General features: G+C 42.3%; 1 protein-coding gene across 1 annotated transcript in view; it reads left to right on the top strand.

Moving 5' to 3' along the window:
- dlec1 (DLEC1 cilia and flagella associated protein) overlaps nucleotides 1-25,998 on the top strand; it is a 97,285-nt gene that overhangs the window by 35,405 nt on the left and 35,882 nt on the right. Inside the window, exons 19-30 of the mRNA XM_084325834.1 lie at nucleotides 372-536; nucleotides 822-952; nucleotides 8,191-8,341; nucleotides 9,400-9,522; nucleotides 17,720-17,838; nucleotides 18,279-18,473; nucleotides 20,089-20,150; nucleotides 20,247-20,398; nucleotides 21,675-21,790; nucleotides 22,358-22,428; nucleotides 22,567-22,784; nucleotides 23,268-23,429. Coding sequence (XP_084181960.1) covers nucleotides 372-536; nucleotides 822-952; nucleotides 8,191-8,341; nucleotides 9,400-9,522; nucleotides 17,720-17,838; nucleotides 18,279-18,473; nucleotides 20,089-20,150; nucleotides 20,247-20,398; nucleotides 21,675-21,790; nucleotides 22,358-22,428; nucleotides 22,567-22,784; nucleotides 23,268-23,429 — 1,665 coding nt within the window. The remainder of the gene's footprint in view (nucleotides 1-371; nucleotides 537-821; nucleotides 953-8,190; nucleotides 8,342-9,399; nucleotides 9,523-17,719; nucleotides 17,839-18,278; nucleotides 18,474-20,088; nucleotides 20,151-20,246; nucleotides 20,399-21,674; nucleotides 21,791-22,357; nucleotides 22,429-22,566; nucleotides 22,785-23,267; nucleotides 23,430-25,998) is intronic.

The following is a 25,998-nucleotide window of genomic DNA, read 5'->3' as shown; positions in this document are numbered from 1 at the left end:
CCTCCATGTGCGATACTCTCAGTGCTTTCCTCCTGGTGGTACCCTCCATAGTGTACTAGACAGAGTGTGACAGGGAGCTGGTGGTACTCTCCATAGTGTACTAGACAGTGTGACAGGGAGCTGGTGGTACTCTCCATAGTGTACTAGACAGAGTGTGACAGGGAGCTGGTGGTACCCTCCATAGTGTACTAGACAGAGTGTGACAGGGAGCTGGTGGTACCCTCCATAGTGTACTAGACAGAGTGTGACAGGGAGCTGGTGGTACCCTCCATAGTGTACTAGACAGAGTGTGACAGGGAGCTGGTGGTACCCTCCATAGTGTACTAGACAGAGTGTGACAGGGAGCTGTGATGGGATTCTGTCTTGCCCAGGGTCCTGTGGTGACCCTCAGTGAACCCAGTCTGGACCTGGGGCTGCTGAGGCTGGGGGAACCGGCCCGGACCGTGGTGGTCCTCACCAACACCAGCCAGCTGGACGCCTCCTGGACCCTGGAGGAGAGGGGGGACGGTCAGCAGGACCTCCTCCAGCCCTCACAGGTACAGCGGGTGCGAATATTGGTGGCGAATATTTGGGGCGATAGTGGCTCGGGAGGTAGAGTGGCTGTCTCTATTATTTTATTATTGGTTATTAGTGTATTATTGTTTGTTGTTATTATTATTATTGTCATTATTATTATTGTTATTAGTTTTCAGTATTGTTATTATTAGTGTTATTATAATTGTTATTGTTATTATAATTTTTGTTATTATTAGTGTTATTCTTATTGTTATTATTATAAGTCTATTATTATCTTACTGTATGGAGTTTGTGTTGGTGCATAGATCTCGGTGGAGCCATGTAGCGGTACGCTGCCCCCTCTGGCTCGGTGCAGCGTGGACGTGCTCTTCAGAGCAGACTGCTGCCAGCACCTTGACACAGTCCTGGAGCTGTCGGTAGAGAGTGGGACAGGATGGTGAGGACTCAGCAGCTGAATCATTAATCATATTGAAATCACTTATTGTCTGACAAGTCCTGCTGCTGCTCATTATTAGGCATACGTTTTATAATTTATTTTCAGATAAAGAATTTGTCAGACATCACATAGAATTTGGTATAGCGATAAAACCAGGTCAGGCGTTCTTTACTGTGATTGTGGACATGGGGGTGTATTACTGTATGCATGGGTATTATTATGGTTTTCATACAATAGGGTCACCAACACAAAAATGTAATCTCTAGCACCCTGGTTACCACCAGTAGTTTGCTTAGGAACCAAATACCAATATAATGTTTCATAAATGGGATTCATTGGGAACTGAAACTACAGTTTTTCTAGAATGTGATGTGATGTAACAGTATATAATATGTGATATATGACCTGACATGATGTGATAACAATGCTATGATAACAGCACTTTGATAACAGCACTTTGATAACAGCACTATGATAACAGCACTATGATAACAGCACTGTGATAACAACACTGTTTAGTTTAGTTTAGTTTATTTATTTAGCACATTATTTAAAAACAGTGCTAGGAGGGAACAAAGGGCTTGTATGAAGTTCCACTCCCGTCCCATCAATGTCCATAATCAAATATGAACGATAACACATTAAACATGGTTAAGAAAAAGAACACAAAACAAGATCAGAGACATAAGGCAAACACTATAACGAAAAATGGAAGATGGACAAGGATAGATATCATGTTCAAAACACATCAACAAGAGCCAATAACAAGAAAAAAAAGAAAAAAGTACAAGAAGGCACTATGCTGTTTGCCTTCTTGTACTTTTATCTTTTTTTTGTGACTATGATAACAGCACTGTGATAACAGCACTGTGATACCAGCAGAGATAACAGCACTATGATAAGAGCACAGTGATAACAGCAGATGACAGCACTATGATAACAGCACTGTGATAACAGCACTGTGATACCAGCAGAGATAACAGCACTATGATAAGAGCACAGTGATAACAGCAGATGACAGCACTATGATAACAGCACTGTGATAACAGCAGATAACAGCACTATGATAACAGCACTGTGATAACAGCAGATAACAGCACTGTGATAACAGCAGATAACAGCACTATGATAACAGCACTGTGATAACAGCAGATAACAGCACTGTGATAACAGCACTGTGATACCAGCAGAGATAACAGCACTATGATAAGAGCACAGTGATAACAGCAGATGACAGCACTATGATAACAGCACTTTGATAACAGCACTATGATAACAGCACTATGATAACAGCACTGTGATAACAACACTGTTTAGTTTAGTTTAGTTTATTTATTTAGCACATTATTTAAAAACAGTGCTAGGAGGGAACAAAGGGCTTGTATGAAGTTCCACTCCCGTCCCATCAATGTCCATAATCAAATATGAACGATAACACATTAAACATGGTTAAGAAAAAGAACACAAAACAAGATCAGAGACATAAGGCAAACACTATAACGAAAAATGGAAGATGGACAAGGATAGATATCATGTTCAAAACACATCAACAAGAGCCAATAACAAGAAAAAAAATAAAAAAGTACAAGAAGGCACTATGCTGTTTGCCTTCTTGTACTTTTATCTTTTTTTTGTGACTATGATAACAGCACTGTGATAACAGCACTGTGATACCAGCAGAGATAACAGCACTATGATAAGAGCACAGTGATAACAGCAGATGACAGCACTATGATAACAGCACTGTGATAACAGCACTGTGATACCAGCAGAGATAACAGCACTATGATAAGAGCACAGTGATAACAGCAGATGACAGCACTATGATAACAGCACTGTGATAACAGCAGATAACAGCACTATGATAACAGCACTGTGATAACAGCAGATAACAGCACTGTGATAACAGCAGATAACAGCACTATGATAACAGCACTGTGATAACAGCAGATAACAGCACTGTGATAACAGCAGATAACAGCACTGTGATAACAGCAGATAACAGCAGTGATAACAGCAGATAACAGCACTGTGATAACAGCACTATGATAACAGCACTGTGATAACAGCAGATAACAGCACTGTGATAACAGCACTGTGATAACAGCACTATGATAACAGCACTGTGATAACAGCACTATGATAACAGCACTATGATAACAGCACTATGATAACAGCACTGTGATAACAGCAGATAACAGCAGTGATAACAACACTATGATAACAGCACTATGATAACAGCAGATAACAGCAGTGATAACAGCACTATGATAACAGCAGATAACAGCAGATAACAGCAGTGATAACAGCACTATGATAACAGCACTATGATAACAGCACTATGATAACAGCACTGTGATAACAGCACTATGATAACAGCAGTGATAACAGCACTATGATAACAGCACTGTGATAACAGCACTATGATAACAGCACTATGATAACAGCACTATGATAACAGCACTGTGATAACAGCACTATGATAACAGCAGTGATAACAGCACTATGATAACAGCACTATGATAACATTATTTATTTAGCACATTATTTAAAAACAGTGCTAGGAGGGAACAAAGGGCTTGTATGAAGTTCCACTCCCGTCCCATCAATGTCCATAATCAAATATGAACGATAACACATGTAAACATGGTTAAGAAAAAGAACACAAAACAAGATCAGAGACATAAGGCAAACACTATAACGAAAAATTGAAGATGGACAAGGATAGATATCATGTTCAAAACACATCAACAAGAGCCAATAACAAGAAAAAAAAGAAAAAAGTACAAGAAGGCACTATGCTGTTTGCCTTCTTGTACTTTTATCTTTTTTTTGTGACTATGATAACAGCACTGTGATAACAGCACTGTGATACCAGCAGAGATAACAGCACTATGATAAGAGCACAGTGATAATAGCAGATGACAGCACTATGATAACAGCACTGTGATAACAGCAGATAACAGCACTATGATAACAGCAGATAACAGCACTGTGATAACAGCAGATAACAGCACTGTGATAACAGCAGATAACAGCACTATGATAACAGCACTGTGATAACAGCAGATAACAGCACTGTGATAACAGCAGATAACAGCACTGTGATAACAGCAGATAACAGCAGTGATAACAGCAGATAACAGCACTGTGATAACAGCACTATGATAACAGCAGATAACAGCACTGTGATAACAGCAGATAACAGCACTGTGATAACAGCAGATAACAGCACTGTGATAACAGCAGATAACAGCACTGTGATAACAGCAGATAACAGCACTGTGATAACAGCACTGTGATAAGAGCACTGATAACAGCACTATGATAACAGCACTGTGATAACAGCACTATGATAACAGCACTATGACAACAGCACTGTGATAACAGCAGATAACAGCACTATGATAACAGCACTATGATAACAGCAGATAACCGCAGTGATAACAGCACTATGATAACAGCACTGTGATAACAGCAGATAACAGCAGTGATAACGGCACTATGATAACAGCACTATGATAACAGCACTGTGATAACAGCACTATGATAACAGCACTGTGATAACAACACTATGATAACAGCACTGTGATAACAGCACTATGATAACAGCACTATGATAACAGCACTGTGATAACAGCACTATGGTAACATCACTATGATAACAGCACTATGATAACAGCACTGTGATAACAGCACTATGATAACAGCACTATGATAACAGCACTATGATAACAGCAGTGATAACAGCACTATGATAACAGCACTATGATAACAGCACTATGATAACAGCAGTGATAACAACACTATGATAACAGCAGTGATAACAGCACTATGATAAGAGCACTGTGATAACAGCACTATGATAACAGCACTATGATAACAGCACTATGATAACAGCACTATGATAACAGCACTGTGATAACAGCACTATGATAACAGCACTATGATAACAACACTGATAACAGCACTATGATAACAGCACTATGATAACAGCAGTGTGATAACAGCACTATGATAACAGCACTATGATAACAGCACTGTGATAACAGCACTATGATAACAGCACTATGATAACAGCACTATGATAACAGCAGTGATAACAGCACTATGATAACAGCACTGTGATAACAGCACTATGATAACAGCACTATGATAAGAGCAGATAACAGCAGTGATAACAGCACTGTGATAACAGCACTGTGATAACAGCACTATGATAACAGCACTATGATAACAGCACTATGATAAGAGCACTGTGATAACAGCACTATGATAACAGCACTATGTGAACAGCACTATGATAACAGCAGATAACAGCACTGTGATAACAGCACTATGATAACAGCACTATGATAACAGCACTATGATAACAGCAGTGATAACAGCACTATGATAACAGCACTGTGATAACAGCACTATGATAACAGCACTATGATACGAGCAGATAACAGCAGTGATAACAGCACTGTGATAACAGCACTATGATAACAGCACTATGATAACAGCACTATGATAACAGCACTATGATAAGAGCACTGTGATAACAGCACTGTGATAACAGCACTATGATAAGAGCACTGTGATAACAGCAGATAACAGCACTATGATAACAGCACTGTGATAACAGCACTATGATAACACCAGTGACTGATAACAGCAGATAACAGCAGTGATAACAGCAGATAACAGCAGTGATAACAGCACTATGATAACAGCACTGTGATAACAGCACTGTGATAACAGCACTATGATAACAGCACTGTGATAACAGCACTGTGATAACAGCACTGTGATAACAACAGCGATAACAGCAGTGATAACAGCAGATAACAGCAGTGATAACAGCAGTGATAACAGCAGTGATAACAACAGTGATAACAGCAGTGATAACAGCAGTGATAACGGCAGTGATAACAACAGTGATAACAGCACTATGATAACAGCAGATAACAGCAGTGATAACAGCACTGTGATAACAGCAGATAACAGCACTGTGATAACAGTACTAATTTAGGGGTGGGAATCACCAGTTTCATCACGATACGATACGATATCGATTCTTTGGACAACGATACGATATTATCCGATATCACACAGTCTGCCACGATACGATTCGATTCAGGTGCCTGCGATCGATATGAGATGATATTATATGCCCATTTAACACAATCAGTAACATTTAAATAAATAAAAAAAAGGCAATGGAAATATCATTTGACATTTTTATTTTTGAGCTCTTCCAGACATTTAAATGAAAAACAATATTGTTTTTAATACAAATAGACCTCCTGTTCACTGTTTTTGGTTCGTTTTTCTTTTTTTTTCCCGATATTAATATCCTATTCACTGTCGGAGCTGTATTAAGGTGCAGTACCGGCCAGATCCTGTTAGTGGGGCTATCCCGAGAATGCACCCTCCTTCCCAATCCCCACTTCTCTCTGCCTATGGCTCTGGGTTAGCTTGTTAGCTTAGGCTAACGTAACGTTATCTTCGATCTTTAACGCGACGTGGGCATAATGGAGTGGCGAGGATTGCAAAGCAGGTTAGATGCATTGGACCCGTTGCAGAATAAAACAGCAGGGACATGTTTTGGGTCACAGAATAGGCACACTAGTCTTGCTCTAGTGACGCTCTAGACGCTACTGCTGTGTGCTGTTGATGTTAAACGGAGTTTCACAACACTGGGCGCGGGGTGATGACGTCGCCGTTGCTTCAAAATAAGAGTATCGCAATATGAATCGATCTTTTTACGTTGCATCGATCCTATTTGATTATTGATAATAGATCGATATATCGATCTGGATCGATGTATTGTCCCACCCCTAAGTACTATGATAACTAGGGATGGGTACCTTTCACATTTGAACCGATACCGGTACCGGTACCTGTGAATCGATACCAGTACCCAACGGTACCTTTTTTCGGTACTTTAGTCTCAAGAAATTTAATTTACCTACCTCAGTCGTAAAAAAAAATCCAAACTTCAAATAACTACAATTTCGACAGTTTTCGGCTTGTCATTGCTCCGACTGCTTTGTTGAATCAAGTCAAATCCTAGGTAAGCATATATTGTGCGTGTGAACGTTGACATGAAAAGAAAAAAGTTAAAAAATAAATAAATAAAAAAATTTATAAAAAAGATTTTCTTTTATTTTTTTTATTTTTTTTTCCGGTTTCTCACTTGATTTCGATACTCGGCAGTACCGACGTGTTTCGGTTCGGTACCTCAAAAGTACCGAATTCGGTACCCATCCCTAATGATAACAACACTGTGATAACAGCAGATAACAGCAGTGATAACAGCACTGTGATAACAGCAGATAACAGCACTATGATAACATCAGATAACAGCACTATGATAACAGCACTGTGATAACAGCACTATGATAACAGCAGATAACAGCAGTGATAACAGCAGATAACAGCACTGTGATAACAGCACTGTGATAACAGCACTGTGATAACAGCAGATAACAGCAGTGATAACAGCACTGTGATAACAGCAGATAACAGCAGTGATAACAGCACATAACAGCACTGTGATAACAGCAGATAACAGCAGATAACAGCACTGTGATACCAGCCGATAACAGCAGTGATAACAGCAGATAACAGCACTGTGATAACAGCACTGTGATAACAGCAGATAACAGCAGTGATAACAGCAGTGATAACAGCAGTGATAACAGCACTATGATAACATCACTGTGATAACAGCACTGTTATAACAACAGTGATAACAGCACTGTGATAACAACAGATAACAGCAGTGATAACAGCACTGTGATAACAGCACTGTGATAACAGCACTGTGATAACAGCAGATAACAGCAGTGATAACAGCACTGTGATAACAGCAGATAACAGCACTATGATAACAGCAGATACCAGCAGTGATAACAGCACTGTGATAACAGCAGATAACAGCACTATGATAACAGCAGATAATAGCAGTGATAACAGCACTGTGATAACAGCAGATAACAGCAGTGATAATAGCAGATAACAGCAGATAACAGCACTATGATAACAGCAGATAACAGCAGTGATAACAGCACTGTGATAACAGCAGATAACAGCAGTGATAACAGCACTGTGATAACAGCAGATAACAGCAGTGATAACAGCACTGTGATAACAGCAGATAACAGCAGTGATAACAGCACTGTGATAACAGCAGATAACAGCAGTGATAACAGCACTGTGATAACAGCCTATGTGTTTGTTCCCTGTAGTCACCTGTCGGTGCAGGCAGACGTCCAGTCCCCCCAGGTTTGCCTGCTGAGCTGTGAGCTGGTGTTGTCTGAGCTCTACACGGGGGTTCCTGCCCAGGGCCTGGTGACTCTGTTCAACCAGACGCTGCTGCCTACCCGTTTCACCTGGATGGTAACGCTATACCGCCTTGATATTGACATGGGCATCAGCACCTGTATCATATTAACCCACCTTACAATAGGATAACTAATTATTTAGGTGATAAGAGGCCTTGGAGAAACCAGGCCCTGACTATGAATGATGGTAATGGTGATGGTGTTGATGGTGTTGATGGTTATGATGATGTTGAGATCTATGAAAAATTATTTATTAACTTTTAGGTTATGCTCTTCAGATTCAGATTCCTTTATTGTCACTTATTTCAGTACTTTACAACAATAACAGTGAAATTCTATTTATTGTGGTCCCTCGACCATAGCAGCTTCTATCTTAATAATAAGATAGATTCTTAATAATAAAATAAGATAAAAATACAATCAATTTAGCATAGATAGCATGCATAGATAAGATCACAAAAAATAAAGATTACTATATACAGTTCTAAAATTGTGCAGTGCAGACCAGGATGTAGATATTATACTATATACATTTTAAATAACAATTTAAATAAAATTGTTAATTAGTCTCAGTGACTTATTCTTGACAGATTTCCTTTCACAAACGACATAGATAACAAACACGAAACTGTCCAGACCCAACTAACGTCATCCCCACTTTGGATCTGTTAGTATTTGAAGGATTCATTAATCTCTCTGGTATCTTGTGTTATGCTCAAGGTGATCCCCGTGCAAGCATTTAGCTAGATGAAAGAGCACTCTCACTTACTGCATTGAGAGGCAGCTAATGTCAGCTGTGTAGTAGGTAATTAGCTTGCAATGTACTGTAGACCTATGGTACCTTGCCCCTACCATAGGTGACTAATCAGACAATAAATGTCCCTGACAGAACGTCCACAAGTGAGTGAGTGAGTGAGTGAGTGAGTGGATGAGTGAGTGAGTGAGCGAGGGAGCGAGCGAGTGAGCGAGCGACCAGTTTGCCACGCATAGCCCACGTGAGGAAAAACAGGGTCCTATTGACATTTCTTCACAAGCATCATACTTTGTGCAACAACGTACTCCCAAAAGGGTAGAAGTACTTCCCTGATGTTTAGTCTGCTGCTTTCCTTTCAGTCTCAGCTCCGGGGTCAGCAGGCTTCTCTGTGCTCAGCCACGTTCAGCCCCTGCTCGGGTACACTGGGGCCTAACGCCACCATGGAGGTCACCGTCACCATCACCTTCACCCCTCACACCGACGTATGTACCAATGCACAAAACATCACGTGATGAAGCTCACGGATCATCGGCTGCACCAGAATTTCATTTTTCTCCACATGTTTTTCCATTGTGTTTTTGGAACACTTGTGAAGATATTCTGATTACATGTGATCACATGAAAATATCACATGTGAGATCATGTGATCACATGAAAATATAACATGTGAGATCATGTGAGCACACATTGGAAATGCATGTGATAACATGTGGAAACATTTTCATACTACCGTATTGTGCCACTAGGGGGCCCCTGGGCAAGAGAGTGTTATCTCTATTTCTCTAGTTGGAGCTGACGCAGGTGGCAGCGGTCTGTGTCCCTCATGGTGTCTCTATCTCTCTATATTGATTGATTTTATTTATGGATCCAAAGACATAACAAATCCAAGGGATGACATGCAAAAGTGAGAACACTTATTTCCAGCATGGTCCCCGATGTTCTGACCAAAGGACATACACAAATAACATATAAAACAACACATAGAGCAAAAGTCCAATACAACAAATCCATATTCTACATATCTAAAAACAAGACAATAACATCCTGACCAAATACCATAAAATAGCGCATTTATGGCGGAGCTGAGCGATCATGGAGTAGACGTGTTTCACATGAGCTCCCTTCTATCGTGCTGAATATACGTTTCTCCCCATTAGTCTTTATTTAATTTTTATTTGTTTTTTATCTGTTTGCTAGGTCGTCGTGTTTAGTATACTGTCGTCGACTTTTTTTGACTTTCTGCGATGACGGGGGTGGAAACCAGAGCCATGAGCGCCCCATCCAGCAAACCACCAACACCGGGCCTGGCCGCATCGTCGTCCGGTGTCGGGGAAATAAGCGAAGCTGTGCTCTTGGTCATGACCAAGCTACACGCAGACTCTGAGGCACGCGTCGCTGAAGCACAGAAGAAAGTGTTGGCGGATTTTTGTGTCAACCTCCGTCGTGAGATATCGGAAGAAATACGGCTGGCGGTGGTCCCGCTGACAGACAAGATGGAGTCGATTCACGCTGCCTCATCGGCTAATGCTAACGAACTAGCCATGCTAACGACGGAGGTATCATTACAGTGCGAGAAGATGGCGGGTCTCGAATCCGCCCTGCTTGCTAGGCAGGCTGAAGTCAACAAACTACAGTCGGCAGTGGAGGAGATGCAGTCCCGGGATAGACGCCACAACGTCAGGATTGTTGGAGTACCGGAGACCAGCGGTGAAGGCCGTCTCTCTGAGACCATGCCCGAACTGCTGCAGAAAATACTAGGGACGGACGTCCTCCCTTCGCCTCCTGTCTGTGAGTTGGCCTACAGAGCGGGCAGGTTTTCTCCCGGCGTGAACAAAGAGCCGAGGCCCATCATAGTCGGCTCGTACCAGAAGGGGTAATCTGATGCTTGGCGATCACAAAGTGGCCATTTTCGAGGACTTTACGCCGGAGGTTCAAGCACAGAGAGGCGAATACAAGGTGGTCCTGACTAAGCTATGGAAACTAGGCCTGAGGCCCACGTTATTCGCTCCCGCGAAATTATCTGTATTGGAGAAGGTCGATGGTCAGCGTTCATTTTGGTCGTTGGCTAAAGCGAAGGAATATCTCGCGGGGATACCCGAGACTGTTGCTTGATATCTCTGTCGGGTTGTTTTGAGCTTTGGGATCCAATAGTAGAAGCCAAGGTCGGTTGAATATGCATATACAATATATGATAACAGGTTGGGTCGGGTATGGCTTGCACCTTATGGCTATATGGTTATATGGCTTGCACTTTAGCCATAACCCTCTTTTCCTTTTCCTTTTTTTTTTTTTTTCTTATTGTCGCTGTTTTTATGTCATCTGTATGCGCGATTTAAATGTGATCCGATTCTACCTTGGACTAACTGCTGATATGCCTTAATTTTGTTTTGAATTTTCCGTGATCCATTTGTGCTATAACGTTGCGACATTAATATGCAGACTCCAAGGTAGATGGTTACAGGGTTGATGTTGAGTAATTATATAATAATGGCTAATTTTTCCATTATAGCTGTCATGTTAGGGCCAAGGCTCACGTTGGCTCTCGACCGAATATACATAAAATATGTGATAACAGGCTGGCTTAGGTTTAGCTTTGCTTGCACTTTAGCCATAACCCTCTTTTTCCTTTTCCTATTATTGTCACTGTTTTAATGGCATTTGAATGAGCAATTTAACTGTGATTCGATCCTACCTTAGACTAACTGCTGATATGCTTTGATTTTGTTTTGAATTTTCCCTTATCCATTTATACTATAACGTTGCAACATTAATATGCAGACTACGAGGTAGATGGTCACAGGGTTGATGTTGAGTAATTATATAATAATGGCTAATTTTTCCATTATAGCTGTCATGTTAGGGCCAAGGTTCACGCTGGCTCTCGAACGAATATACATAAATATGTGATAACAGGCTGGGTCAGGTTTAACTTTGCTTGCACTTTAGCCATAACCCTCTTTTTCCTTTTCCTATTATTGTCGATTCTTACATAGGTTATGTCATTTCAGCCGTTGTGCCTGATCAGAGGGACTGCTTCAGGGGTGCACTTTAACCATAACCCCTTTTTTCCCTTTCTTATTATTGTCATTGTTAATTGACATTGTTCACACAATTTTGCACAATTAACCTGTGACCCGATCCTGCCTTAGACTATCGGCTGGGATGCTTTAATTTAATTTTGTTTTGAATTTTCCTGTACCCATTTGGGCTATAACATTGCGACGTTGAAGCGCAGATTCGGAAATAGATGGTTGCAGGTTGATGTGGAGTTATTATTTAATAATGGCTATTTTTACCATTATGGTTGTCTTATGTTGGGGCCAGGGCTCAGGTGGTTTTCGACCGATATCTTTATTGAATTTTATTTTTATTATTATTTGTGTTTATTGGACTAGTGGGGGTTTACTCAGGGGTTTATCTAGAGGGGGGTTAGAGTGGGGAGCGTCTTATTGGATCCATGTCTCTAGTGGGAAGTGATAGGAAGATGACCATCCTCAGTGGATGGGGCATAGGGTGGGGATTGGAGAGTGGGTATAGGGGGGCTTATAATAGGACGGGTGGGTTAGGGTTTAGAGTAGAAGGAGGGGGGGTTGTAGCTGGGGTGGTATTTTTATGTGTTTTATGTACTGTTGTCTTATATGTGTGTAATTGTTCCTCCTCTGAACTCCTGGGATTGACCGTCTGGGCCCGCCTGGATCAGCGCCTCTGTACTCAGCCTGGCTGCACTGGTATGTTCTCTACGCATTTAGACGAGCTCGACCATGGCTAAATTGAATATTTTAATTTGGAACGCAGGAGGGCTTAACGCCCCACACAAGCGTGCCAGTGTCCTTTGGCTATTGAAGAGGAGAAATATTGACCTTGCTCTCCTTAGTGAGACGCATTTATTGGTAGGTGACGTGTCAAGACTGGCAAATCGGCAATATCACGTTATCTCCTCATCCTCAGCCGATGATAAGACGAAAGGAGTAGTCATAGTTACAAGACGTAACCTTGATATCAAAGTCTTGGATGTATGGTCGGACACGGAGGGAAGGATTACTATAGCAAAAGTTGAATTCTTGCATAGGAAGATGGCTATAATAGCATTGTATGCTCCTAACACATTTGATTCAGCGTTCTATAATACAATCACGAAGAATATGTTGGAACTTAATGGATACGCTCTCATTGTGGGTGGCGATTTTAATGCGTGCTGGGATGCGGAGATGGATAGGTCCGGGCCCTCTGAAACGAGCGACCAAAAACGGGCCTCTAAGGCCCTTAGGATGTGGGCCAAGGACACAGGGCTCACAGACCTTTGGCGCTTATCCAACCCCACCCTCAAAGATTACTCTCACCTGTCAGCCAGACACAAAAGCTTCTCTCGAATTGACTATGCATTCGCGTCCCCTAATATGTTTGATAGTTTCGATGTCTCATTGGTTCCCTTGGCTCTCTCAGACCACAAGGGGATTTTCCTTACGGCAACCTTTGGCAGGCTCTCCGCAAGAGCTCCCAGATGGCGTTTTAATTCGACCTTGCTAGAGAACGATGACTTCTGTTCTGAGTTCAGGAGTAAACTAGCTGAATTTTTGCAGATCAACGTTGGCACAGTAGAAGACCCTAGGGTCCTGTGGAACGCATTGAAAGGATTTGTCAGGGGTCATGTCACACTATTTGCCTCCAATTTGCGAAAATCCCGGTCAAAAAAGCTAGAAGGACTGGAATCATATGCGGACCTATACGCATCCTTGCAAACTAACTATAATGAACGACTAAACACACAACGTAAGATAGTCAAAAAAGAAATAAACTCCATACTTAAACAACAGTCTGAGTTCTTGATACATAGGACAAGACAAAATTACTATTTTCACGGCTCCAGACCTAGCCATCTATTGGCAATGAAAATACGCTCAAATGATCATTTCTCGGATATCCCCTCGATTAGGACGAGCCAGGGTGCAGTCACTACTGATTCGAAAAAGATCAATGACACTTTTAAAGAGTTTTACTCACAGTTATATAGCTCAGAGGGTAATCTTGATGACTCTAAATTTGAATCGTTCATTGGCGGGCTTGAGATACCCCACATTTCTGAGGAAGAGGCCAAGGAACTGGGGAGACCGATTACTCTCGTGGAATTGAGGGAGACGATTGTTGAAATGCAGAGGGGTAAGGCACCAGGCTGGGATGGTATTCCACCCGAAGTGTATTTAGCTTTCTGGGACCAACTGGGTCCATTGATGCTCGATATGATCAATTACGCTATCGAACAAGGGGAGTTCTCAAGAGATGTCAATATGGCGTTGATTTCTTTACTTCTCAAGAAGGACAAAGACCCCAATGATTGTGGTAGCTATAGACCCTTGAGTCTTCTCTGGGCCGATTTAAAAGTGTTTGCCAAGGTGCTGGCCCGTCGCCTGCAGAGATTTATGTCTGTATTGGTACACTGCGATCAAACTGGTTTTATCCCGGGGTGTCTGGCTGCAGATAATCTTAGGAGGCTGTTGCATGTAATCGATAACAGTAAAGACAATACAACTCCATCCACAGTTCTGTCTTTGGATGCCATGAAGGCGTTTGACAGACTTGAGTGGTCATACCTGTGGAAGGTACTTGAGGTCATGGGTCTTGGGAAGAGTTTTATTCATATGATTAAAGTCCTGTATGCCTCGCCGTCTGCGATGATACTGACAGGCAAAAACTGTTCCACACTCTTTCCAGTCTCCAGATCTTCTAGACAGGGTTGTCCTCTGAGCCCAGGACTGTTCGCGCTTTCCCTCGAACCTTTGGCCCAATTTATTAGGCAATCGGAGGACATCGTCCCCATAATGGTCAATAACACTCCACACAAAATTGCTCTCTATGCGGATGACCTGCTGATTTTCATGGACGACCCCTCCCGGTCGGCCACAAAATTATTGAGGATAATCGACGACTTTGGTAAATTGTCAGGCTTTAAGATTAACTGGAACAAATCAGCCTGCCTACCTCTTAATGAACTGGCCAAGGCGGTACGACTACCAGCTGATATCCCCATAGTAGAACATTTTAAATACTTGGGCATAGAGATATTCCCCACGCTGAACCAAACTACTAAGTACAACTTCACGGGTACTTATGATAAAATACGCCAGGATCTAGACAGGTGGTCGTCCCTTCCTAACTCCTTACAAGCCCGGGCTTCCATAATCAAAATGAACATCCTGCCTAGCATAAATTTTATTAGCTCAATGCTCCCCCTGCCCCCTCCAATAGTAGACCACTGGCGCAAGGTACAATCGATGGTGTCTAAGTTTATCTGGAATAACAAACGCCCGAGAATCAAAAGGGCTACTACTCAACGTAGAAAACAAGATGGGGGCCTCGCAATCCCTGATTTTAAACTTTATTTCTGGTCCTTTTCACTGAGACCTCTGATGTGCTGGCTAGACCCTGTAGAGGCTGTATCGTGGCGCTCCTTAGAAGCGGCGGCGGTATCTCCGCTAAGATTGCAGGATGTAGTGTACTCCACTGTCTCTATTTCGAAATGCCGGCTGAGGTATGGACCGATCATAACTCACGTGATCCAAACGTGGCGTAATGTACAGAGGTCGTGTGGGGTTAAATGCCCATGGCACCTGGACTCTCCAATTTTTAATAACCAGCAATTACTTGTTGGACACAAGCCGGTTAATATTCCTCAATGGCAAAGGAGGGGAGTGCATACTCTGGAGGATATTTATGATAAGAACGGCCTCCGTGCGTTTCAGGACTTAAGAGAATTTTATGATCTTCCCGGCGAATCCTTCTTTCTTTACCTTCAACTAAGGTCAGCACTGAGGGCGCATGGCGTACCGTGGGCTCAGGCCTTGCACCCACACCCCTTCCTCAGGCTCATAGTGGACAGGACGACATCCAGAGGGTTTGTCTCCGACTTTTATACGCTCTTAATTCAATCCACGTATAAAAATGTATCATTGGATACAATCTGGCGTGTGGATATCCCGGAGTTGGACCCCGAGTTTGACTGGGATGATGTTTGGGCAAATGTGGCATTATCTTCCCGCAACCCCAATCACCAGCAAATTAATTTTAATTATATTCATAGGACCTATCTTACACCTAGGAAGCTATATGCTATGGGACTGATAACCGACTCTCGGTGCACTTTGTGCTCTCAAAAGGCCACTGGCACTTATATGCATATGTATTGGGATTGCCCACCAGTGGCCCGCTTCTGGAGGTCAATAACGGACAAACTTTCAGATCTGTGTGGCTTAACTATCCCATTCACAGCTGTTACGCTACTCCTGAACGATATAACGACACTACCCGCGTCCGTACAACTGAAAAGGGTTGTCCTAGCGGGCGTCACAGCAGCGAAGAAGCTAATAGCAATGAGATGGAAGGAGCCTGAGAAGCTTACAATGATTAACTGGTCCCTAACTCTATTGGATGTGATTTATCTTGAGATATCCACGGCCCGGGTGATCGGGGTAGGGCAGGCTGGAATTGACCTGTGGTTCGCAGCAGCTGAGAAGGTAAAGACCGCAGTGTGCGGCTGAGCGGGGTTGGGGCGCTTGATCGGGGGGGTCCGGCGGTCTCTGGGGAGGGGGAGGAGGAAATGTCTTGTCTGTCTTGGTTTTTGTCTTGTCCTTCTTAACTTTGACTGGGGGGATTTTAGGGGGGGTTGGTATTTAGCTATTCTGCGCTATATGTCAATTCACATGCCATCTCCCCAAGGGACTAATATTGGCAGACTGATTGACCTGTCAACCAACTTGGAGGAAGAATTTCTTTCTTCTTACACTTTACCTTCTGCGAGTTTGGCAGTCTTGAACATGTGTAAGGGACCTAGACTATCTACAGTAAATCTGCGGCAACACTCTCATAAACAATCTTTTAAGTCACTCCACTTTGTAAAGGTGGGGAAAGGTTGCCATGTTTTGAAGACCCTTTTTGTTATTGAAGTAGCCATCTATATTTGATAGGTTGGACGCTGTTTCTTTTTCTTTTTGTCTTTATAATTTATTATTCTGTATTATTATTGTTTGTTATTCTCCTGTGAAGTTATGTTTTTTGTTACTGTGGTTATTGTGTTGTCCTGTTTCATGTAATTAATAATAAAAAAATTTGATCAAAAAAAGAATAGCGCATTTATTATACCATCATTAAAACAATAATCCAAGTATGACCTGACAGGCTTTTAATTAATTCCTGGTTGTATACTTTGTTTATTTATTTATAATTGTTGTTTTGTTTTTAGGACTGACATTTATGGTGCACTCATATTTAGTTATTTAATTTTCTTATGTTATGCCTATGCTTGTCAGAATTGTTTTATGTGTAGTGCGTTCACCTCTATGTTGCTATGTTTTACTTCTGTGAAGCACTTTGTGATTTTATCTGTGAAAGGTGCTATACAAATAAAGTTTACTTACTTACAGCTATCCGGCCACTTTACTCCAGAGATATGAGCGAACCTGACCTTTAAATATACCTCTAGATCCTGACAGTTTTATCCTAAGTGGAAGGCTGTTCCACGTTGAGATCCCGGTGTAGAAGAATGAGCTCTGAGCCATAGACTTGACATGTGGCACCTTACAATTATGGTGTCTCTCTCTATAGTTGGAGCTGTCTGTGTCCCTCATGGTGTCTCTCTCTATAGTTGGAGCTGTCTGTGTCCCTCATGGTGTCTCTACCTCTCTATAGTTGGAGCTGACGCAGTTGGCAGCCGTCTGTGATGTCCAGGGAATGGAGTCCCCTCTCGTTCTGGGTTTCTACTCCAAAGCCAAGAGGCTCAGTGTGTCCTACTCCCTGCCCAGTGACTGGTGCGCTTCTATTTCACTATGTTCACCATTAGCTAAACTAACAGAACAAAAAACGAAAGAAAAAAAAGGATTTACTATCCGAACCGAACAAATATATTGCTAAGTGCCTCAGCATGAACCCTGCACAAAAACTGTACACTCCATTTATGCTTAAAGTAATTTAATATGTTTGGTTCCTTTTCTCTACCTGGCACATTGTACATTCATCCTTCAGTCTTCCTGAAATGACATGTTGGGATACAGCTACCGGTAGCCGCAAGCTTTACCACAAGCATGGTTGAAATGAGGAACGCTAACGTTAACTTGCCATTTTAGGGAAACCGAAGGAGATAAACAACCAAGCAAAATTCTAAATATCAAAGTATTCCTTTAAGGGTCTGGTGAAGCAGCCATTTAGACTGAAACACTTACATTTAACATTCTTCTTTTTGCCTCTCCAGCCCTGCTTCAGGTGATCAGGACCAGTCGTCAGTGGTACTGGACTTTGGGGATGACGTCATCTTGAAGAGACCCGTCACCAAACAGTTAGTGATAACCAATAACACCGCCATCCCCGCCCCTTTCGCCGTGGAGGCGGAGTATTTCACTGGGCTCGCCCCCTCCCCTACAAAAAACGCAGACCAATCACAGAAGAGGTAGGTCTAGCGGTTGTCCACTGACTGAAGTGTCTCTAATGGTGAGGCCTGTGGGACCAGAATGTGTACGACTGTGTGAAATACAGAGAGAAAATTATTTTATTTATTATTGTTTTTTATTCCTTCTTTTTTCACAAGTGTTGTTTCTGTTTGCATGTTTTGTATTGAAAAAATAAAAAATTATATCACTGATATAGTGTCTGGTCAGTAACATGGGTCTTCCAGTCCCTCCGCTCTGCAGTAAACACAAAATAAATTGTCTGGTATCCTGTTCTCACCTTATCCAATCAGGAGAGAGAACTCCACTGCAAAACTAAGAAATATAGTGCAGTAAGCAAATTTGACATGGTAAGATAAAAATATCTAGGGTTCTCTCTCCTTATTGGATAAATTGGGAACAGGATACCAGAAAATTTATTTTCTGTTTACTGCAGAGCGGAGGGACTGGGAGACCCATCAAGTCAAGTCAAGTCAAGAGTTTTATTTGTCACGGCATACAAGTATACAATGAAATGCGGGTGGTCTTGCCCGCAACGATGTTCAATACAGTGGTACAACATGTAATAGAGAATCCAATAAAAAACAACATTGTGCAATAAACAGGTAACAGGTAACATGGTGGGACATCTCGGTATCTGTACATAGTTATTTACAGGGCATATAGGACATGCTAGGTAGCTTAGGTAGTGCAATACACTGTTACTGTTGTTATACTAATTTAAAGGAAAACTCCAACATTTTGGGAAATTAGCTTATTTAACATCTTCCCTGGAGTTAGACAAGAAGATACATACCTTTTTTGTCTCTGTGCGTGCATTTTAGCTTTGGGAATAGACGCTCCGTTAGCATAGCTTAGCTTCATCACTGGAAGTGGGGGAGGGTTAGAGCCTTACAGTGCCTTACAGTGTATTGCAAGGTCTGACATTGACCAAACTTGATATGCATGACCTTGGTGGGCTCTAGATCAACTCCTGAAAAGGGGGTCAATGTCAGACTTTGCAATCAAAAGTTAGGGGGCTAATAACCCTTGCCATAATTTCAGTGCGCCCCTAACTTTTGATTGCAAGGTCTGACATTGACCCCCTTTTCAGGAGTTGATCTAGAGCCCACCAAGGTCATGCATATCAAGTTTGGTCAATGTCAGACCTTGCAATACACTGTAAGGCACTGTAAGGCTCTAACCCTCCCCCACTTCCAGTGATGAAGCTAAGCTATGCTAACGGAGCGTCTATTCCCAAAGCTAAAATGCACGCACAGAGACAAAAAAGGTATGTATCTTGTCTAACTCCAGGGAAGATGTTAAATAAGCTAATTTCCCAAAATGTTGGAGTTCCCCTTTAAAGTGACCTTTCCTTTTTGGCCATAAGTGTGGGCGTGTGCGGCATGAGTGTGTGTCTGCTCATGTTAAAGTGTTAAAGTGGCTGCTAGTGTGTGAGCGTGCACAGCGTGCGTGTCGTGTGTCATGTTACTGACCAGACACTGACCAGACACTATATCAGCGATGGCTGTCAGAGTGTAGAGCTATTTAACACTTATTTTAACAAAATAATTATGCAATAACTATACTGTGTTGTACTATACTGTACATGTGACACGGACTGCATCTCAATTGCAGATACATAAAGAAACCGCTTCACTCTGTTCAAGCTAAGAAGATAGAAGAGAGAGCACACAAGGGTAGGTGACTGTTTCATTAGTTTACACACGTGCGCTTTGTGACTGACCTGTGTTGGGAGCTAATACCTCAGCGACTCTTCTACTGTCTGTCGGCAGAGTTTGTGAGCAGCCTGTTGGCTCATGGGAGAGGTGCAGCCTTCTTTGTACTACCGGACTCTGGGATGCTGGGAGCGTTTGAGACCCAGACCGTGGACATCACGGTCTACACCGACATGTGGGGGGAATACAGAGATCATCTCATATGCAGAGTATGTAGTGATTTGGCTACTTGTAGTGGATCACAAATGCCCATAAACAGAGAGAGAGGGTTTTAAATGTCCTCATAAAGAAGCCCTTTGTTCATATACTGCAATCTTTTTTTATTTGCTTTTATAGAGTAGATGGACATTGAATTAACAGAACAGCCATGCACCTACAAATGTACATTCTTGAATGGACATTTGGCTGGTAATACATCTTAAAATGGCTGCCATGTTTTATAATGTTGTCAGTGTTTGATGCATGACACTTAGAAAGTGTTATAATGTGTATAAAATGTGTTATAATGTGTATAAAATGTGTTATAATGACTAGAGCATCGCTTAGATGAACATTGTGTTATAATTAGTAGGGTATCATTTAGATGAACATTGTGTTATAATTAGTAGGGCATTGCTTAAATGAACATTGTGTTATAATTAGTAGGGTATCGTTTAGATGAACATTGTGTTATAATTAGTAGGGTATCGTTTAGATGAACATTGTGTTGTAATTAGTAGGGAACCTTTAGATGAACATTGTTATAATTAATAGGGAACCTTTAGATGAACATTGTGTTATAATTGGTAGGGTATAGTTTAAATGAACATTGTGTTATAATTAGTAGGGCATCGTTTTAAACTTTAGATGAACCTTCCAGTGATGTGTTATAATGACTAGGGTATTGTTTAGAATAGATGAACATTAGAAAGTCAATGTGTTATAATAACTAGGGCATTGTTTAGATGAACATTAGAAATGTGATGTGTTATAATGACTAGGGCATAGTTTAGAATAGATGAACATTAGAAAGTCAATGTGTTATAATAACTACTAGGGCATCGTTTAGAATAGATGAACATTAGAAAGTCGATGTGTTATAATGACTAGGGCATCGTTTAGATAAACATTCCAATGGCAGTTGTGCTGAACATTGCAACTTCCTTTGTTCCATCAAGGTTCTGATATTACAAAGGTTTAGTCAGCGATGCAGAAGTATAGACAGCTCCTGGGGCTGACCTGGGACCAGCGTTATCAGTGCGTTGCTCTGGCCTGGCGGCTGGCACTTGTCTTGTGGTTGTTGAAACTTCCACATTGTTGTCAAGGAAATGTTTTTGACGTCTAGAGTCTAGATCTGATTTTCTGAAGACGCTGAGCTCCATGAACCACCCGCACATGAAGCAATGCTGAAGTCCGTAATGACACTATCTATGATGCCCTCTCTAGCCATTCTAGTTCTGTGGTCCATCCTGTTCTTCTCTCTCTTCCTGCCTTACTGTACTGTAGGTGGGCGACCTGCTGCCTGTGCTCCTCCCCATGCAGATGACAGTGACGGGCTGCCCACTTCACTTCCAGACGATTGGTCCACAGCTAGACGACCAGAACCAGGGACCAATCGTACAGTCAGTTTTATTTTCAAATAGTTCAACTCATGTGTCTCCAGGTCATTGGTATAACATAGATTTGCCTAACAGTCATGACGTTGAAAAGAGGCTTGTACAAATATGAGAGCTGTATGATAATGGCATGCTTGAAGTTACTGATTTCTATTGTATCATTAGGTTTGTATGGTTTATACTGTACCATTAGGTTTGTATGGTTTATACTGTACCATTATGTTTGTGCTACTGGTTTATACTGTAGCATTAGGTTTGTATGGTTTATACTGTGTCATTAGGTTTATATGGTCTATACTGTACCATTAGGTTTGTGTTGCTTGTTTATACTGTACCATTAGGTCTGTGCTATTGGTCTATACTGTACCATTAGGTTTGTATGGTTTATACTGTACCATTAAGTTTGTATGGTTTCTACTGTACCATTAGGTTTGTATGGTTTATACTGTACCATTAAGTTTGTATGGTTTATACTGTACCATTAGGTTTGTGCTACTGGTTTATACTGTGTCATTAGGTTTGTATGGTTTATACTGTGTCATTAGGTTTGTATGGTTTATACTGTGTCATTAGGCTTGGGATTCATGTATCTGGAGGAGACACTGTGTCCCGCTCTCTCCGTATCAACAACCCCAGTGCATATGGTAGGTATCATCATGAAATAAAAACAACTTGTTATGAAATAGTGGTACATGGAAATTCTAAAGATAACTTCCCGACAATTCTTTATAGATTATTTGTCTATGTTCATATATTCATTTATTTAATTTCTTTCCTGGCAGATATTCGTATGGACTGGGAGACCTACAATATAGAGGAGAAGGACGGGAAGCTGCTGGACGTGGTGGTGGCATACGGGGACGCCTTCCCCCTTAAGGACGCCGACGGCAACGAGGTGGTGGGTGGAGCTCTAGAGCTTTCTGACGAGAGCGTCCAGCCGACCTGGGACAGAGGCCACACCCCCTGCTCTGAGGGAACAAGCTCCTCCTTCCGAAGCAAGGTTGTTAGTTTGTATTATCATTATAGCAATTACCCAACTATAAAATTCTATGTTACATTATAGTAATTTTAGTGAAGCGTGTGCCTAGGGCTGGGCAATATGGGGAAAAATATATCTATCTCTGAAGGACTTTTTTCAATAACAATATATATCACACAATATCTGCTTATGTATGGAAAATCACATGTTGGAAAAGAAAATCTATGTTCATTATATTGGACTGCATGGACATGGCTTATATACTGTTGAAACTCAAAATGAAACTGTAATTTTCAATTGACATCCTCAAATACTTTAGAAATTGGACTCAATGTGTACTTTCTTGTCATTAATTGTGTATCACAATTCACAATATAAAATATCCCACAATACAATAACCACAGACAATAAATGATAACCATCACCATATTGCCCACCCTACCTCAGTCCATGGAAGCTCATATGCCCACAGTGGGTGACGGTTCAAACCCTGCTTCCTCACAGGATGCAGACGAGGTGGACTGCACGACTGAGGAGGAAGAGGAGGAGGAGGAGGAAAACTGCCTTCATCTGTGGCCTCAGAGGAAAAAGCTCTGCTCCGTCTATATCAGACCTCACAGGGGTAACGCCTCTGATTACCCATACTGCATCACTCCACAGCAAATAGTATGTACCAATAAAGATTTAAAAGTTTTTTCTATCAGATTATCCCTTTAACAAGCCAGTACATTGTATTTAGCTGTATGCCTTGAGAGGGAGGTTGGAAGGGTCAAAGTGGATATCAAACAGGAAGAAAGACTGTCAGGTTTTAAACTGTGTGGGTATCAACAGGAAAGACTGTCCGGTTTTAAACCGTTTAAACAGTCATTCAGAACTGCATTATTTTACTCTGTCTATTCTATTTTACTAACTGTTTTATTACACTGCACTATTGCACTATTTTGCTGCTCTTTTATTACTGTCTATTTAAAAAATTGGCTATAATGTGCGATCAAATCGAACTGTATATTATTCCTTTATTGATCCCCTTGGGGAAATTCAGGCATCATAGCAGTATGGGGGAGGGAGAGGGGAGGGGAGTTTGTACAGGGAGTTTTTACAGGTAGTAAAAACAAGCAGTGTAAACAATATAACAAGTCAATATAATTAACTAACTAACTGAAATATACAGTATTCACATAAGGTGCAGTATGCATAAGGTAGTGTTATTGTCCTTTTAGGTTCTTAGTAGTTGTAGTTGGACAGTCTGACAGTAGTCCCTGCCCACTGTTGTGGAGCCTGATGGCCGCTGGTATGAAGGACTGGCCGAGGCGGTTAGTTGAGGCTGCGGTTACATTAAAGGCAAAACGATTTCGTTTCATTTCACTTTTCAGAACGTTGTATTAGACGCCGTTTGTCTCCTGTATGCGCGGGAGGTATTTGTCGCGTGCACAAGCCAGACAGACAGAGAGAGAGAGCACAGAGCGCGCGTGTGTATAATAATGCAGGGCCTGTCGCAGAGGTCTTTAATTGCGTGTGTGTGTGCCTAAAAGCACAGCAGAGAATTATGCCATCATTAACCGAACTCAGCCCAACATCTCTTCACCGTCCATTACAGCCTATACAGGTCTATCGGTCTATTTACATTACGCTTGTGATGGAGACGGACTTTTTGGAACCTTCATTTGGGAGAAATAAATAATACATTTAATAATAAGTAAGACAACGGATACGTTTAACGAATTCCATATAAATTGATAGTTTATTATCTGGGGCCTGCCGTGTGTTTTTGACTTAAGTCTAATCATTAATTTGGACCTTCAGAGCAGTTTGTCTCAGTTTCAGTTTCACGGCACTTTGCGAGCGTCTGAAGGCTTGGGCTGCATTTTTCGCCGAACATATAAATTACAATTAAATGAAAGCGCTATTTTTTCTTTTTTTATCAACTTTTTCTCCCCATTTTCAATTTTTCTCCCATCCCAATTTCGTATTATCCAATTCTACCCTCCTGTCTCGAACGTTGTTAGACCATGCCTCCCACTGGTCGGCTGCAATGTGGGCCAAGCCTTGCATCACGTGTCCCCTCTGGTACGAGGAGGCAGCTGTCGCATCTTTTCACCTGTACAGCGCGATCTCAGCGGCGAGGAGTAACGCGTGGGAGGCTCACGCTGCCCCCGTTGCTTCCTGATTCTGCTGTACAGGCGCACCACAGCGATCCCCACCCACCGGCTTTCCCACCCCCTAATACTGCCAATTGTATTAGTATGAACGACCAGCCAAGCCGGAAGCAACGCCGAAGCATCTCCTGCGTTAGTGGCGAGCGCCTTGCCCACTGCGCCACTTAGCCGCCCAAATTAAAGCGCTATTTGTTGCCGTTCGAATGCCATCTGACTCGACAAAATCCGTTCATCAGTTCTCAAGTTACATGCAGATATGTCAGGCGAGTGGGGCGGTCGGGTGGCGTAGCGGAGATTGCGCTCGTCACCAATGCAAGAGGCTGCGGTCTCGACTCCCGGAGTCAGCATTGCCTGCGGCTTGGGCCGATCGTCATACTAACTCGTTTGGCTGAGTTAGCGGGAGGGAAGTCGTGGGTGGTAATCTGGCGTTGTGGACAGCAACGCCTACAGGTCAGGTCTGGGCGCCTGCATGACAGACTACAAAGGAACCCCCCTCAAACTGAACAGTGACATCTCCTTAGCAAATGATCTCAACTCCTTCTATGCGAGGTTTGAGGCTGTGAATAACAACACCAGCCTACAAACCACGGCAATGGGGGGGGGGGGGTCTGCTGATGGAGACTCAGTGTTCAGGGTAACAGAGCATGAGGTGAGACGGATCTTTAAAAAAGTGGATATCAGGAAGGCAGCAGGACCGGACGGCATCCCCGGCCGCGTCCTAAAAGTCTGTGCCGACCAACTGGCCCCGGTATTCACTGACATCTTCAACCTGTCCTTGGAACAGGCCGTCATCCCCACCTGTCTGAAGAAGTCCACCATCATCCCTGTACCCAAAAAATCTACGCCCGCTTGCCTCAACGACTACCGCCCTGTAGCCCTCACCTCCATAGCCATGAAGTGCTTTGAGAAGCTAGTGAAGGGCTACATCTGTTCCTCCCTCCCCATCAACCTGGACCCTCTGCAATTTGCATATCGCCCCAACAGGTCCACGGAGGACGCCATAGCCCATGTGCTGCACACAGCAGCATCACATCTGGACAAGAGGAAGGGGAACTATGTGAGAATGCTGTTCATCGACT

This window comes from Notolepis coatsorum (assembly GCF_963971535.1).
Source record: "Notolepis coatsorum genome assembly, chromosome: 12".
In the NCBI taxonomy this organism is placed as follows: domain Eukaryota; kingdom Metazoa; phylum Chordata; class Actinopteri; order Aulopiformes; family Paralepididae; genus Notolepis; species Notolepis coatsorum.
The sequence above is the reverse complement of the archived record's forward strand: the minus strand, read 5'-3'. Positions and strand labels throughout refer to the sequence as shown.